General features: G+C 54.5%; 2 protein-coding genes across 4 annotated transcripts; one reads left to right on the forward strand and one right to left on the reverse strand.

Moving 5' to 3' along the window:
* Positions 1 to 434: 434 nt before the first annotated feature.
* LOC141999089 (C-type lectin domain family 2 member D-like) lies at positions 435 to 7,649 on the reverse strand. The gene is made up of 5 exons (XM_074972235.1): positions 6,671 to 7,649; positions 5,963 to 6,079; positions 4,092 to 4,261; positions 2,323 to 2,426; positions 435 to 2,082 (listed from the first exon to the last, which is right to left on the reverse strand). Exons 1-5 carry the CDS (start codon positions 6,855 to 6,857, stop codon positions 1,953 to 1,955), a joined length of 708 nt encoding a protein of 235 aa, XP_074828336.1. The 5' UTR covers positions 6,858 to 7,649; the 3' UTR covers positions 435 to 1,952.
* Positions 5,087 to 16,621, forward strand: LOC141999090 (killer cell lectin-like receptor subfamily B member 1B allele B). 3 transcript variants are annotated; one of them, XM_074972236.1, is made up of 6 exons: positions 5,092 to 5,257; positions 12,504 to 12,734; positions 13,642 to 13,796; positions 14,342 to 14,478; positions 15,084 to 15,212; positions 15,748 to 16,618. In XM_074972236.1, exons 2-5 carry the CDS (start codon positions 12,515 to 12,517, stop codon positions 15,205 to 15,207), a joined length of 636 nt encoding a protein of 211 aa, XP_074828337.1. In that variant the 5' UTR covers positions 5,092 to 5,257; positions 12,504 to 12,514; the 3' UTR covers positions 15,208 to 15,212; positions 15,748 to 16,618. The 3 variants fall into 3 exon arrangements, with proteins under 3 accessions (XP_074828338.1, XP_074828337.1, XP_074828339.1); XM_074972238.1 differs by having other exon boundaries at positions 5,095 to 5,257; positions 14,366 to 14,478; XM_074972237.1 differs by having other exon boundaries at positions 5,087 to 5,257; positions 15,084 to 16,621.
* The last annotated feature ends 147 nt before the right edge of the window (positions 16,622 to 16,768 follow it).

Here is a 16,768-nt window from a genome sequence, read left to right on the forward strand (position 1 = left end):
CACACACATTCCACTGTGCTCATGACAGACATGTTCCTTCCCTGGGAAGAGACATCAGGCTGAGCCCTGCCCTTTATATGCAGAGACCAGGGAAAAGCCCTTCCCCAAGTGAGTGGCGAGCCCTTCCCCTAGAGAACATCACCCCTTGGCAGGCAGAGGGAAAGATGAAGAGGATCGGGCAGAAAAAGGAGAGAGAGAGACACACACACACACTGTCGTCAGTTCATTAGTCCTTGGTGGGAGGGCCGCTCACAGCACTCTTGGCAGGATGCAGCTGCTGCCTCAGTTTCCCTGTTGGGGTGGGAGGAGCCATTCACATGAGGATTTAAGGTTTACAAAATAAAAATGTCCCCTCTGGGAGCTGGTTTATTATTATAAAAATTTTGTACATGTGTACACACACACACACACACACACACACACACACACACACACACACACACACAGAGTCTATCCTAGCACATGCCAGCAATCCTCTTGTCCGCGGTGCCTCTTCACGCTCCTGCAGCCCTCACAGCAGGGCCTGCAAACCAGCCCTTCTCGCCTTACAGCAGGAGTTTGAGTCCTTCCCCCAGGCTGCAGGGTTCGCCCCGGCCCCTTCACTCCATGGCTGCAGGGGCCACAGCACCTCCAGAGACAGCCTCTGGCAGATCAGTCCAGCCACTGCTCTTCTCCGGCTCCTGCCCTGGGTCTCTGAGAGGCGGGACGCTGCAGGTTTGCCTGCTCCCCTTCCAGTTTCCAAGTCAAAAGATTCTGTCTCTGTGCCATAGACGGAGCCTTGGCTTTTATACCCGTTTCCTCTCCCAGCAGGATTTGCTGCCAACTTTTCACACCCTATTGCTTGTGGAGTACAAACAACTGCCACGTCCTGTCTTATGGCTACAGTGTATTCCATCTGTCCGATTGTCGGGGTGCTCTTGTTTTTCCAGCTACAGCACTGGGACATACACAAGGCAGGACGTTATAGTGAAGAGTGTGGTATAAAGGCAGGCATTAGATAGGAGAGAAGGACAGATGGAAGGGATTGTCCTCAGTTTATTAGTCCTTGTGGGGACTCCCCTGTTGGCAGGATGCAGCTGTTGCCTCAGTTTCCCTACAGGGTTGGGAGCAGTGATTCACATCCCCTCCTGTCCGCTGCTTCTCTTCATGCTCTCGCAGCAGGGCCTGCAAACCAGCCCTTCTCGCCTTACAGCAGGAGATCACGCGTCCTTCCGCCAGGCTGCAGGGGTTCACTCCAGCCCCTTCATTCCCCTGGCCAGATCACTCAGCTCTTCTCAGGCTCCTACGCTGAGCCTCTGACAGGCGGGACGCTGCAGGTTTGGCTGCCAGGGCTCCCCTTCCAAAGGATTCATTTCTCTGTAGCACAGAGTGAGCCAGGGCCTTTATATCACAGCCCGTCACAGCACGTTGCTCGTGAAGGACAGGGCAGCTGCGTCCCGTACGGTCTCGTGGCTATTATATGTTCCATCTGTCCGATTGTTGGGCTGTTGGCTGTCTGGTGACCAGGGGTTCACTCAGGCCGGGGTAGCTGCACGCGGGCAGGAAAAGGAACATGGATGAGGACACAGCAGCCAGGTAAGCACAGGCCCAAGGATGGTTTTTAAGCGGCAGGCTCCAAATGTTATTAAACCTGAACACAGGGGCTGCCCTCAGGCTGGGAGGGCCACGGACTCTCGCCCCTAATTCAGGGTGGGGCTGCTGGAATGGAGCCATAAAAGACCCACATTATGTGGTCTCCCTGTTAAATCCCTTGAGCACCCCACATTCCCAAATGGGCCAATGGGTGCCAGAGGCTCCAAGGGGAGGAGCTATACGCTGTCTTTCAGCGACTGTCTCTCTTCCTTGCTGCTGGGGCTGTCCCCCTTCGCCAGCCCCATCCAGTCCCCCACTTGCTGAGGCAGCTTGGGACAGCCCCATTAAAAGGACAAGACCCTGCCTCATCCAGGTCACTGTCACTGTGCTCTGCCTTCTGTTTTCTCCACTGGTTTGCTGCAGATCCAGCGTCCCTCTCTGGAGCAGCCTGAACTGGAAATATCGCCGCTGTTCAGAAAAGCACACGACCCTCCTCCTGCTATTTTAAACCTGTAACAGCAACAAATAATAATAATCAGAAATCCAACAAAACTTTGAAAGCAGCTTCAACTAGCAGCCATAATCTGGCTCCAAGCAATTTTCCCCAAGGTCACAGCAAACCTGGGGTGAAACCAGGAATTGAACCAGATTTCCTAAGTCACAGCCCCAGGCCCTAACCACAGGGCCAGTCTTCCATTTTAAATGTGAGCTGCATCATTCACTGAGTGAACAGAACTCAGAGGGACTCACCAGTTGCTGAATTCGGTGCCACTGACCCATTTCCAGGGCTGGTTCAGGTCCCTCCGGAGGCCGATCCAATAGTTGGGGATGTCTTTATAGCGCATCATGAAATCCTTTGTTAGAAAAATAAAAGTAAATATGCGTCACCCACCATTTCTGGGCCCCCTACAACCTGCACTTGATTCTCTGAGCTACGACACGGGGTGCTGGGCAGGGGGTCCAGGCTGGGAATTCGACACCAAGAAATAACAATCCAGACTCGAAGGCAGCACCCATCTGCTCCATGAGCTACGGGGAAGTCAGTCCATGTGTGGACACTGTGCTAAGACCAGTCTAGTTTCAGAGTAGCAGCCGTGTTAGTCTGTATTCGCGAAAAGAAAAGGAGGACTTGTGGCACCTTAGAGACTAACCAATTTATTTGAAGTGAGCTGTAGCTCACGAAAGCTCCTGCTCAGATAAATGTGTTAGTCTCTAAGGTGCCACGAGTCCTCCTGTTCTTTTCGCGACTAGTCTAGTGCTCTTAGTAGAGCTGGCTGGAGCTTTTCCATCAAAATATTCTGTGACAGAAAATGTGTTTCCTGCAAAAATGAATTTTTCCAAAAGTAAATTTTGCTGAATTTTTTCCATTTCCACTGAGCAATTATTGTGTTTTGGGTCAGTTCAGCATTAGTCTGCAGCCAGCTGAGCTACCAGGGTGCCTCGTGGGAATTATAGTTGGGCCTCACACCTCCACCTTCCTCTACTATGGGCTGGTTCCCCCTAGACTACATCTCCCATAAAGCACCATGGTTTCCCTATTGGCTGAGCCACTGCTGGGCATCATGGGTGATGTAGTCCAACCCAGGGTCTCAACGCACAGAAGGGGGTAGAAGGCTCCCAAAAGACAACTCGCATGAGGAACCACAGCTGCTGTTCCATGCTGAACCAGGCTGAAACAAATGTTTTGATTTGCTTTGACAAATCAAACTGTTTTGATCTGTGAGTGTCAAAAGAAGTTGGTTTGATCAAACGTCAAAACCAGCCATTGTCACAGATTTCTGGAACTGAAAGGAAAGTTAAAAGTTGAGTTATTTCAGCTTCTTGTCCCGATTCCGATATTTTGACATTTGTTTTTATCCTAAATTTTCCATAAGCTGGAAATTCTGATTTTCAACCAGCTCCGGTAGTTAGCAGCCATCTGGCTCTGCTCTCAGCTGCACTCCAGGCCTTTACCACTCCTACATGCTGACCAAATCCCTTGATTTTACTGAGAGTCTCATGCTGTTTGGTGCTTTTCTTAACACCCCAGCTCCTGGAGTCAGGTGATTACAAGAGACTCTCGTCTTTCGTAAGTTTCTAACTCTCATGGTTGCAGAGATAAACTTGAAAATGTGACCCCCTAAAAGCTACAACACCAGAAAACAAATTTGAAGCCCTGGCAGCTGTTATTTTACAGTCAATCTCATGGTTTTGGGGGTCCTGACTGCTGATTTTTAAATGCCTGGGTTGGCAACGATGCTCCTGGCACATGAAAGGGGCTGGAAAGCATCTAGATTCCCCCACTGGGAACTCCCCGGGAGCCGAGGGTCAGCACATTAGCCCCAAGCTGCTCCGACTCAATCCCTGGTGAACGGGGAGGATGGAGAGTGGGTGGAGCACTCTGTACTCTGGCTATTCTGGGATGTGAGAAGTTGCCCTCAATTCAAGCAGCATCTGGGGCCCTGACAGCCCCAGGGCAAACCCAGCAGAAAGCCGCCTTTGCCACCCCCACCCTGTGCAGCCCAGAATCTGGGTCTCACCATTTCCTGCTGGGTGTCAATCACGGCCAGGGAGGCACCAAGTGCAGAGCAGTTATTCTGGCTGTAGGTCCAGTCTCCTTCAGTCTCTGAGAAATAGTAACACTTCCCCAGGTACCCGATCCAGCCATCTGGGCAGGCAGGACCAGCTGAACACGGCTCAGATTTCTTTGCTGGAGATGAGAAAGTAGCAGGGTAAGAGATTTACCCTTCTCCCGCTGTAGCCAAGGGAACCCGCCCCCCCACTGACACCACACCATGGAACACCGCACACCCTCCACACCATGGGAAGCTGATCTTGTGCCGAGACACGTTCCCCTTTACAACAGGGAGAGGCCAGCACCCACCCACCAGCCCCCCACAGCGACACCGGCCGTGAATTTGGAGCCACGTTTCCAGCCCTGGTCTCCTTTGCTGTGCCCCGGGTTTGCCCCCCTGCAGTTAACTGCAGGCACAGACGGTGCCAGTGATTGCACCCGCACGTCAGGCACTTCGGCTTCTGCATGGCAGGGCTGGTCCTGCGGGGGAAGCAATACCGGAGCCGTGTGTCGTGGGCCCAAAACCGTGCTCTGAAAACAGGCCAGTGGTGAGGCCTCCTGTGGTACCAACCAATCGATGAGATAATTATAAACAGCCGCCAGGTGGAGCTGTTACCCCCTGGACACCCACAGGTGAGATGCTAGGTATAGAATAGATGCGACCAGACACCAGGGGGCGCTGTTACCCCCTGGACACCCACAGGTGAGATGCTAGGTATAGAATAGATGCGACAGACACCAGGGGGCGCTGTTACCCCCTGGACACCCACAGGTGAGATGCTAGGTATAGAATAGATGCGACAGACACCAGGGGGCGCTGTTACCCCCTGGACACCCACAGGTGAGATGCTAGGTATAGAATAGATGCAACCAGACACCAGGGGGCGCTGTTACCCCCCGTACACCCACAGGTGAGATGCTAGGTATAGAATAGCTGCGACCAGACACCAGGGGGCGCTGTTGTCTCTCAGTTTGAATATACCAGAGGAGAGGAAAAGACCCTCTGGATCCATTCACTGAGAAGGAGCAGGGGGGGTATTTCATGAAGGCTTGGCTCTAGGTGCCCGTGAAGCCGGCCAGCTCGGCAAGACACTGGACTTGGGGGGAAAGCGGCTTCATGAGAGAGGAAAGGTGAGTGTAGACCCAGGTTCGTGTTTTGTGGTTTTGTTTTGTGTCGTTATCATTTGTTCCCACCTCGTTCTCTCGTTTCTAGTTAAATCGTTTTTCTTTCCTGAACAAACCGCTCTTGTTTGTTAGCCATGCTCACAGGGGCTGTGTGTGATACAGGAGTGGTGGTTTATGGTAAAACTGGTAAATAGGGGCATGCTGCAGCTTTGGGGCAGAGGATCTGGGATTTCAGTGAGTAGCCGGTGCCAGGGCTGGAGGTCACAGGGACATGCTGCAAAGGGATGTGGGGGCTGGGGTGCAGCTATTGTTATCTACAAGGTAAAGCCAGGGCTGGCCTAGCCGGGAGGAGAGGGCTTGCGAAGCTGAGAGGCTGGTGGGGTTAGGGAGCTGACAGCCAGCTGGGAACAGGTGGAGACAGGTGTCTCCCTGCTGGAGACAGGGGGGTAACACGGTGACTCACAGCCCTGGGTATCCAGGGGTGTTTGGGTGACATGGCAGAGCGAGCCAACAGCCAGTGGGAGCTGGACTATGGCGGGTGGGGGGGGAGAGACCCCACAGAAACACCCCGGGCTCAGCAGAGTCCGATGTGACTGTTGAAGCAGGGGTGGGCTGTGGTGGGGGGGAGAGGGGAGAAGTTGGGGGGTGTTGTGAGATTTCCAGCACGGAGTGTAAGACACAGAGACGGGGCCATGCAGGCTCCACGCTCACCTGACAGGGCGATGAGGGTAATGATGAGGGTGATGACAGTGATGGTCAGGATGAGAACGAGAACCATGTTCAGAACTGCCCAGCGACGTGCCTGTGATATCAACCTAGAGAGCAAACCTGTAATAGAAACAGCCATTAATGCTCACGGGGCTGCTAGAGCAGGGAGAAATGGGCCCTGCACTGATCAGCAGCATCAGCTGGAGCTGGCTTAAAAAAAAAGGGGGGGTGGTATTTTACAAATATATAGAGAGAAATTTAGAGAGCATGAAGTGAAAATTTTCATTCCAAATGGGGGTGGGGAGTCCTTTCAACTTAAAAAAAAAAAATAAAATCAGAAAAACAGGGGTTTCAACTGGAGGTTTTCGGAGTTTCCCCCGCGCTTTCAAACTGTTTCCAGTGAAAGTGTTTATCTAAAAGGGGAGAGAATGGTGGGGGGGGGGGCAGACCCCAACACTTTAAATCAAAAAGGGATTCTTTTCCTACTTCAAACACAAAATTCCTCCCCCCACCAAACAAAAACCTTCCCATTAGAAATGAAGATTGGCTTTGTTTCCATTTGAAACCCAGAAACCTTCTGAGCAAAAAGAGTTGTGGGGAAAAATCTGTCTTGTTCAAAAAAGCATTTTCCACCCAGAAGACGTTGATGGAAATTGAGATAAAGGCCCTCCTGAGTCAAAGTGTAAGAAGATCCCAAAGAGGCAGCTGTACCTGCAGGGTAGATTTTGCTGCTCTCTCCATCCTTTGGTGGGATGGTCACATGAGTTGTTCCATTTGGTTTCATTTGGGTTACATGGGAAGCCAGGAGTGGATTTGGCTTTATTTTCTCAGCAGGATACAACCCGTTCCACATCTTTTCTGTCTCCGAAAGAATTGCGGACTCCAAAACAGGGGACATGTTCACCTTTCTGCGGCCAGCGGTAACTACGGCCCTATTCACAGTGGGTCTGGCGGTGCCGGCAGAGCCCTTCGTAAGGAGATCTTCAAAGCAGCTCACTGGATTACAGCTCAGGTGCGGTTTGGCTACGTGGGGTGATCAGGAAAAACTCCTTTCAAATACAATTGGATTGTGAGTTTTACCTGAAGACCCCGACCAGCCAGGCTGGGCCCGAGCTGTGTTCGAATGAACTGTTTCAAAGGTATCCTTGGCACGGCTTTTATCCCCAGGGTCAACTAGGCCTTAGCAGGCGCTGACCAAATCAATTCCAGGTCTCAGAATCATCCTGGTTCTGTTTCCTCCGACTGGCTTCTGTAGGTCTGGGTTCGAGGTTTGCCTGTGGAGAGAATTGTCGGGTTACTCTGGCTGGCTTGTGTCGGGGTTTTATCTGCCCAGCCACAGCCCTGCACAGCAGGGGCAGTTAGAGCTGACACAGCGAGGACTGCCCAGCTTTCTCTACAGCGATTGTCATCTGAAGGATCCCAAAGCACTCGACAAACCGATGGAGGCATGTGCTGGAGCCAGATCTGATGGTGTGAATTGGGGCAGCTGCATTGAAATCACTGAACCTAGATCCCCAGCTGGTGAAATTAGCCATCGCTCCACTGGAGTCAATGGGTCCTGACCCCCAGCTCTGGTGGGTGATGTCTGTTTATACGTCTGTTACAGCCACACCTGAACTGGCAGGAATGATCACTTCCCCTTATGCAAATAGTTTACAAGAAGTCGTTATGGTTTAATTTCAGTGCCTGGAATTTTGCATGGGGGGCCTGGAATTTTGCATGCAGTTCCCTCTTTCTGCCCTTGGGGGATGCCCCAGGAAGTCCCTGCACCCCTGGTGGGACAGGGCCTGGGAGAGCAGCAGCAGACAGACAGTCCCAGCTGCACCCTATGGCCGCAGCAGAGCTGTTACTGAGCAGCTCTGAAGGGGGCGCCCCGTCTCCAACACCAGCCAGCACCAGCTGCTTCAGCGGGAGGGGCAGGACACCCCTGTACTGGACGGTGATGGAATAACCTGCCCCAGGGACAGATTCCTCCCTCACCCCCATTGGTTAGAAGCTGGGGCTTCATCAACATTTTCCCTCATTTTTTGTTTCAAAATTACATAAACATTTTAAAATTAGCAAAAAATGTCAGCCAACTCCAATACTAGCCCTGGTTGAGAATTCGTCAGCCAAATGTGTGTTTTAAAAAAGGAAATTTGGATTTTGCTATATGTGTAGCGCTCCCTATCCCCCCGGTTACCTTCTTTAGCACCAATCCCCTGACGTGTTTTGAGGGACGGGCCTGGGTTTTTCTGGATCCCACCTTCTGCTCCCCAGGGTGTAACATTTTTATTTGCTTCCCGTATGAATTTATTTGCCGATGCCACTACCCACCTCACTCCTGCCTGGCAGGGTCACCAGGGCAGCTTGGGAGGAAAATTCTCAGCCCAGGGTAACCCCCACTTACTTGCCAGTTAGCTGGAGACTCCCAAGAAATAACACAGACACATACAATATATTCTACACCGTCATTATATTAGACAGGAGATAAATAGAACACTATTCCAGAGGAAACCGGTGCCCACGCTGATAATACCCATGAATTTCCCCAGTCATGTGACCTGATCTAGCAAAGGTGAAATTAGTGTCCCGTTGGTGCGCGTACTTGTAGGGGCCTTTGACGACCTGTGACCACGATATCATCTGTGTCTGTTAGCAGCCTGGCTGACTGGGCTCAGTGCAGCCCAAAGGACTCGTGCGTGGGATAAGGCCGTCAGTCCCGCCACGGGTTTAATAGGCAGCAGGTTATAAAATCCCCAAACCCGGACCCTCTGGCTTGAGGGCACATTTCCCAGGAGTAGGGGGGGTTTCTCCCGAACCATCTCCCTGACTAGCTAACGGAAGGATGGCGACTCACAACTCCACGCCGGATCCTCACGGTCAGAGATGGCTCTGGACTGCAGAGGGGCTGATGATCACTGCGGGCAGGTGTCCTCTTCATGCAGGGGTCAGGCTGCTGCTGCTCCCAGGATTTCTCCTCACCTCCAAGGGGTGTACAGCTCCGGGGGCAGGTTACTAAACTAGCCTAAAAATCCTTACTTCAGTCTCCCACCCCAGCACTCAGCCACACTCCCAGCCGGCGGCAGCCCCGGGCTAGCAGCCAGAGCAGTGGTGCCATGGGGTGGCTGATTTTCCCTAGGGAGATGGGGGCTAAACTCAGCCAGGCTGTGGGGGGAGTTTTCACAAACACAGCATATCAGGGTTGGAAGGGACCTCAGGAGGTCATCTAGTCCAACCCCCTGCTCAAAGCAGGACCAATCCCCAATTTTTGCCCCAGATCCCTAAATGGCCCCCTCAAGGATTGAACTCACAATTCTGGGTTTAGCAGGCCAATGCTCAAACCCCCCTCCCAACAAAGGTCTCTAACCTGGGAGTCACCTTCCTCCCAGGGACAGCGCCTCTCCCTGAGCTACTGGCACACAGAGCCCCAGGAACCCAGGGAAGCACCTTGGGGCTTACACATGTATATATATCTCCGCTCTGGCTGTGTCACTGCAGTGCACCTTGGGAGTCCCAAGCCTGCGGTGCATCATGGGAGATGTAGTCCAGCCAGGGAGCCTGGTCCATAAGGAGGAACAGCAGCATGAGGCACAAAACTACAACTCCCAGCAGCCTAGGCAGCGGCAGGTCAATATTGAACCCACCTGAAGTGAAACATTTCATCCTTCCCAATCAGGTTGATTCTGAATTTTTCCTTCCACAGACAAGCTTTTGATACTTTGACTTTTCGTCCCAATTCAGGGCAAAAACAAATGTTGAAATATTGGAATTGCCTGTGGCACATAAATTCGGATTTTTGACCGACTCTTTCTAATACATACACAGCCCCAGAGATAGTCAGAGCAATGGAGACACAGGGAGCGCTCCAGACCTGTAGAAAGAGGATATTGTCTTTAACAGACCTGGGTTTTGTTCCCACATCTGCTGGGTGACTTTTGCACAAGGCACTTTGCCTTTGTGTTTCCGTTCCCTCCCCAGCCAATGATTTGCCTTGTCTATTTACAGGGAGATTTTCAGAAGCCCTTAAGGAATTTAGGAGCACCACCTTCATGCTCACGTGAAATACCCTCCATTTGGCTGTAAGCCACTCTTAGCTCTAGCATCAATTCCTGACTCTGCCACAGACTCCCTGTGTGACTGTGGGCAAGTGCTCTGGGCCTCAGTTTCCCCATCGAAAAAATGGAGATCGTGCCTCCTTCATCTAAGTAGATTGCAAGTTCTTTGAGGCAGGGACCGTCTCTTGCTGTGTGTCTGTGCAGCGCCCGGCACCACGGGGCCCTGATCTCAGCTGGGGCCAGGACTGTCTCTCCCTGTGTGTCTGTGCAGCACCCGGCACAACGGGGCCCTGATCTCAGCTGGGGCGGGGACTGTCTCTCCCTGTGTGTCTGTGCAGCGCCCGGCACCACGGGGCCCTGATCAGCTGGGGCCAGGACTGTCTCTCGTTGTGTGTCTGGGCACAGCTGGGCCTCTCGGCTCCACAGTCATAGATATAATACCAATAAGAGAAGGCTGGTCCAAGGGCCTACAGCCTATTTGCAGCCTAGAATGTGTCTGTGCTGGGCTGTAAGGAGCCAGCTTGGCTCTGGGCAGAAGATGCCATTTGCTGCTCTGTTCCTGTTTGTAACCTTGTTTACTTGGGCGGCAGGGGTAACACTGTGGTTTCTCTTTGTGTACAGGAGAGGAAGTAAAATGAGGACAGGAGCTGTTTTCACGCTAGACTGGGCAGTGAGGGGGCGATTCAACTTCAAAGGTCATCTAAGTCAATGGAAAGTTTTATTAACATTGCACTAGTAACCCAGCTGAGATCAGGGCCCCATTGTGCCAGGAGCTGTTCAGACCCACAGCGAGAGACAGTCCCTGCCCCAGCTGAGATCAGGGCCCCGTTGTGCCGGGCGCTGCACAGACACACAGCGAGAGACAGTTCCTGCCCCTCCAAGAGCTCAGAATCTCAGTAGACAAGACAGTCAAAGCAAATGAGTTGAAATTACTTGGCCAAGGTCATACGGCAGAGCTAAATCTTGAATCCCGATTTCCTCCTCACGCTGCTTTTCCATTAATCACGCTGGGTACTCGACTGTACCACCGGCTGGGGAGTTGTAAAGGGATTGTTGTAATTTCAAATTTTGAAACATTTCCACTTGCTTCAAAATCTGGGGGCGGGGGAAATGATCCTAGTGTCCCCCCAGCTTTTCGTCAGCCGTGGACGTTTCCATACAACTGTCCTCAACACGTAATAGTGAGGAAATGTAGCTGGTGGATAAAATGGAGAAGGGGCGTCCCCAAAATGTGGCTGGGAATGTTTCCCCCTGAAGGTCGTGTTCCCATCACCAGGCTGACGTGTCAGACAGAGCTGGCCGTTCGCCGCAGGATGGTGGGACGGGGCAGGAGCTCACAGGCATCCCGAGAGGAAGGCTGGCCACTGGTTTTGGTGCTAATCTGGGACTCAGGAGCTCTGGGACCTGTTCCTGGTTCTGCCACTGATTCCCCGTGTGACACTGGGCTGGTCCCTTAAGGCTGGAATTCCACAGGGGTTTAAGTACCTAACACTGCATCTAGGCGCCTAAAAACAACCCACTCGGTGACTAATGCCTATTGAAGTCAATTGGAATTGGGCTCCTAGGGCCCAGGTTCTCAAATGTATTTAGGTGCCCAACACCCACGGGAGTTAGGCACCTAAATCCTTTTGAGGATCTGGGCCTAGGTGCTTCTGAAAACCCCACTCAGAGTCTCTTTGCAGCTTTAAGTGCCTAAACCCCTTGAACAATCTGTCCCCATGATCCTCCCCTTCTTCACAGGGAATGTGGGTGAAGGACAGAGACAGCAAGTGACGGGTCAGATAAACTCCGCAACTGACAGGCTGCGCCCCTCAGGATGGCTGCATTGGAGGGGGAGGCTTCTGGGAGGCCTGTTTTCACTGAGGCAACTTCCACACCAGCAGAGAGCCCCTGACGCCGGAAGCTGTGACCCCCGCCCTGACTCCCACGCAGCTGCAGCCCAGAGTCTCGGCTTCCTGTGCGATCTCACACCCCCGCCCACGTGGCTCCCGGACCCTCCTCTCTCCAGGGCAGGACGCACAGTGAGGAGGGCTACACTGTATTGAACCTGCAGCCCCAGAGGGGCGGCTGAGGTGGCCTGTCCCTGCTCGGAACCCAGGCTGGTCCACACCACTGTGAAGAGCTCTGTGCCTCAGTTTCCCCACCTGTACAATGGGGATAACAGCCCTGTGCCCTGCCTCACAGAGTGCGACTGGGAGGCAAAATCTAGCAAAGACTCTGAGGTGTTTTGATACTGCTTTGATGGGGGCTGGATAACTTAGATGCAAAGATGAGGTGGGTTTGCAAAGAGGCCCAAGGGATTTAGGCACCCAGCTCCCACTGATTTTCAATCCCAAGCCACTCATTTGGACTGTGGCCCTTTGGGGCTGTTCTGAAGTCCATGGGAGTTGGTGAAGACGGGGCTGAATGGGCTTTGGGCCAGGCCCTGTGTCTCTGCCAGTGCTTTTCCCCAGCAACTCCCCATCACACTGACCCGCCACCTCACTCCCACCGACGCTGCTTTGCAGTTTCCCACTTGATGTCCGAGAACGGACAGACCCCGGAAGCCCCTGGGAGTGAAGGAGCCGGGAGCAGAGATACAGCGACACCCCCTGGGAGCGAAGGAGCCGGGAGCAGAGATACAGCGACACCCCCTGGGAGCGCAGACCCCAGCACGGCAGAATGCAGCGCCCGCCTGGAGCGTTTCCAATCCCAGCTGAGCCAACGTCTGTGCCCCCCGGCCCAGCCCGGCCCAGCAGGTAACCCCAGCTCGTGTGTCTCTGAGCCGCTCTCCGCCCCGGGCACGGCCAGTGGAAACCCAGCTGCCGTCCCAGCCCCTGGGGATCCTGCAGGACAGGGACACGCCGCCCCCTGCTGGTTGCACCGATCTAGCCACCAGCCCCGCTGGGTGCCAGGCTAGGAATGGATCTGCCTCAGCTGGGACTGGGTGTGGGGGCTCTGCTGAGACTGCGGGGGGGTGGGGGGTGGAAGCGACATCTAGTGGCCATGCCCGGTACTGCTCAAGGGGGGTCTTAAAATAATCTAATACCAGGATGGCCAAATGTTTGCAGAGCAGGGACGGATCCCAGCAGAGAGACAGTCTCATGGACTCACCCCCTCCCATTCCCAGGCATCCCTGGGATCCCACCTTCTCTCCTGTTCTCCCCAGTTACCACCTCCCCTCCCATATCCTGTTAGATTTCCACTAACCAGCCCCCAACGCATCTTCAGTTGTCCTAAGCCCCTTCTAGGCCACTCTGGCACAATAATGTAGCCTTAAAATGGATGCAAATAGTCCCATGAGGTCCCTTCTGCCCTGGAGACCTCCCTGCCTAGTGTGGGGCTGGAGTAAGAGCCCCTCACACACTCTGTTCCCAACCCCCAAAGTAGGGAGCAGATTGGTGTGTGTGGGTAGAGTGCAGTGCACTATGGGTATTCTCTGCTCCCCAGGGCCCATATGGGAGCAATGGATAAGGCAGAGCAGCCCCGAGACTGCTCTAACTGATGCCAGAAGCCAGGCAGGGCCCGGCCTATCCCCAGATTTCAGGGAGCACAAAGGGGACTCAAACCCATTTTATCCCCATCCCAGCGCCAGTCACAGGAAGGGAGTAGCCGGGAACGAGGCCCTGAATGCTCAGAGCATTAATGAATCCTGTCTCTCTGCAGGGGGCTCCGGGTGCAAACTCTGCCCCACGGACTGGCAGCTGCACAGGGACAAGTGCTACTGGGTCGGCAAAGAAAGTAAAACATGGAGTGAGAGCCGCACCGACTGCTCAGCGAGGGGCTCCCAGCTGCTGGTGATCCGGGACCGGGAGGAGCTGGTAAAGGGGACAGTAACATCCTGCTGGAGCTGCCCCTGCAGGCCTGGGCCCTGGGTACAGAGTCCGAGGACTCGTATATGCTACATGGTGAATCTAGGATTGTCAGTGCTGCCTAAAGGACTTGGACACCCCACTCCCATTAATTGTTAATATCAGGGTGTCCAAATCCCCTAGGCAGCTACGACAAATCTCAGCCTAAATCACCAGCCCTGAGATCAGGGACTGACAATGGTGGCTTAAAGCTACCTGTATCCTCCCCCTTCTGGGATGTGCCCTACAAAACTCAGCTGGAGAGAGGGGCTGAGTGTGTGTGTGTGAGAGAGAGAGAGTTATGAGGCTTGAGGGCTACAGAGAGAGGGGGTAGGTGTGGGGCTGGGTGGACAGAAGAGTCTACATGGGGAATAGTTGGCGAGATGGAGAGGTATGCGTGGGGATGGATAGGTGTGTACAGGGGTAGGTGGACAGCCAGACAGTAGTTCTGGTGCTAAAGTTGTTGAGAACTTGGATTTGGAAGAAAAGAGCTGAGAGCAGGTTCTGGTCCCCAGCTGCCTGTCCCACACTCCCTGCAGGCGTCCCTCCAGGCCCTGACACGAGGCATGTCTCAGTTCTGGGTCGGACTGTCCCGCCCCTCCCTGGAGAAGGCCTGGACCTGGCTGGACGGCTCCCTGCTGGATCAGACCCTGTGAGTGATTCCTTGAGTCAAACCCTTCCCCTCCCCTCCGTGGGCAGCAGGGGGGAGGGGATGTTTGGGGGAAGGTCAGGACTTTGGGGGAAGTCATTTTCAGTGTAAGGTGATGACAAAGACCCTTCTATTCCCCCCCCCGCCCCCAGAGGAGGTGAAGCTGGAGCCCTGGGGGTGGGGGAGGTGGCCCAGAGTCGGGGTGTGGAGGGAGAAGAGCAAAGGGGCCAGGCCAGAGCCCTGGGGATCCCCCAGACAATGGGGCAGGGGCGAGGGGGAGACACAGAGCAGCCAGAGTGGCAGGAGGGGACCAGGAGGGGGCAGCGTCGGCCCAGCCCGGTGGGGAGGGGATGCGGAGCAGGGGAGGGAGATGGACAGGGTCTAGCCCAGCAGGGAGGAGGAGGCTGGAGCAGGTCCCTGGGCTCTGGGCAGCGAGAGGCCATTTGAGACCCTGGCCAGGGCCCTGACACTGGGGAGAGGGGGCAGCCCCCAGGGCAGAGCTGGAGGAGACGACGGCTGCGGATCTCATTGGAACAGGGAAGAGCCGCTACCGACTGCGTGTGATGGACCCACACGTGCTGACAGGGGCCCTCTCCTCTGTCCCACAGGCTCCCGGTGTCAGGCAGGGCTGAGGGGAACAGCTGTGGGTCAGTGAACGGGAATCGGCTTCATTCTGACACCTGCAGCTCTGGATTGCAGTGGATGTGCCAGCGAGACGCCGTCCTGCTCTGAGCAGGGTACGGGGGAGACCTCAGAGCGCGGCACCGTTATCCCCATGTCACACGTGGGGAAACCGAGCGGCAGACACTGACCTGCCCAAATTACACCGAGAATTGGTGGCAAAGTGGGAAATGGAACCCAGGAGTCCTGGCTCCCAGCCCCTCCCCCTCGCCCAGCGCTGGGAATAGAACCCAGGAGTCCTGGCTCCCAGCCCCTCCCCCTCGCCCAGCACTGGGAATGGAACCCAGGAGTCCTGGCTCCCAATGCTACCTCAGCCTAGAGAAGAGCGATTCCAATCTCTGGCTTTGCGTATTGCAGCAGGGGCTGGAGAGCGCTGCGGGGGCAGGGCTTGGGCTGTAGGCGTCAGGCTCTGCAGAGCCCTGGGGCAATTTATCCCTCACCCGCCCAGGACTGGGAGAGAAGAGTCTGCCCCAGGTCACGTAAATCAGCCCCGATTCGGTGTCCAGTGGAGCAGAACTGATTGACCCCAGCTGGGGATCTGGGCTTTCCCCTGGATTTCACCCGATTCATTTCCTTTCACCTCTCTGCCAGGTTCCGCTCTCCGCTCTCTTCCCCGGCCCACTGACTGCTCCCGTCCAGCCTGTGACCTGACGCACCTCTGCCCATCCTGCCCTAGCAGATCGTTAACTCCTGTCACTAACGATGGGGTCTCAGCTTCAGAGGTTTCTGTGTGGATGTGCTGTCCACTTGCTACCACCTTAGGGCACTTTTAAGTAGATCAGTGCCCCCACCCCCGATCCCAAATGGAAGCTTTCCCTGTGCATTATTTGACGCTCTCCGGGGTCACTGTCTCTGTCAGAGGAGCCGGGTTGGGGTTCTCCGTGGCAGTGAAGGGGGCACTATATTGAGAGCTGGGGGCTAACGAACACCCTGTGACCCCGTGGCCCGGCAGCCCAGGAGGAGATGGCCTGGCAAAGCTGGAGGGCTGGGCGGCTGGCCAGGCTGAGAGGTGACCTTCCAAACAGACCCAAGTGTCTTTAGGAGCCGCCCCTGAGAAAACTGGGCTTGTGAGTGCAACAGGACAGAGCTTGTCCAGTCCGCGGAAGAGACAGGGCTGGCGAGCGCTGGCCCGTTCAGGGTTTGGTCATGGGGCTGGACGAAGGCAACATGCTGAAGGTGCTGTCACACGAGGGAGACGGTGTGGCCTCCAACCAGAGCCCCAGCATCTATCCTGCAGTTAAACCGCTCCTTCGCTCGAGCCCGAGTTAGGTGGCATGAGCCAGGCGCAGGTGTCCAACTGCCGTGTAAACATTGCCCTTGTGCTTCACTTTCCCCATCTGTGAAATGGGGATATTGATATTGACCTTCCTGCATGAAGCACTTTGAGATCTACAGATGCAAAGCTCGAGATCGGAGCTAGGGATCATCATGATCATGGGGACATTAAAGGTTTCTGTTAAACCGTGCAAAAGCTGGGTGTGTTTATTGTTGATGGGTCACAGAGCGACTCGAATCATGGCTTTGACGTGTTATGTGACTTTAGATGAGTCACTTGCCCAATCTGTGCCTCAGTTTCCTCTCCCACCCTTTGTCTGTCCTGTCTGTTCAGATG

Source organism: Natator depressus, chromosome 14, assembly GCF_965152275.1.
Source record: "Natator depressus isolate rNatDep1 chromosome 14, rNatDep2.hap1, whole genome shotgun sequence".
In the NCBI taxonomy this organism is placed as follows: Eukaryota; Metazoa; Chordata; order Testudines; family Cheloniidae; genus Natator; species Natator depressus.

Excerpts from the sequence above, each read along its gene's own strand:
- LOC141999089 (XM_074972235.1), bottom strand. The coding sequence starts at position 6,857 with ATGTCCCCTGTTTTGGAGTCCGCAATTCTTTCGGAGACAGAAAAGATG. Across the intron at positions 4,262-5,962 it reads TACCCTCATCGCCCTGTCAG|CAAAGAAATCTGAGCCGTGT; the intron begins GTGAGCGTGGAG and ends TCTCATCTCCAG. Across the intron at positions 2,427-4,091 it reads TTGACACCCAGCAGGAAATG|GATTTCATGATGCGCTATAA; the intron begins GTGAGACCCAGA and ends TTTCTAACAAAG.
- LOC141999090 (XM_074972237.1), top strand. The coding sequence starts at position 12,515 with ATGTCCGAGAACGGACAGACCCCGGAAGCCCCTGGGAGTGAAGGAGCC. Across the intron at positions 12,735-13,641 it reads GGCCCAGCCCGGCCCAGCAG|GGGGCTCCGGGTGCAAACTC; the intron begins GTAACCCCAGCT and ends GTCTCTCTGCAG. Across the intron at positions 14,479-15,083 it reads TCCCTGCTGGATCAGACCCT|GCTCCCGGTGTCAGGCAGGG; the intron begins GTGAGTGATTCC and ends TCTGTCCCACAG.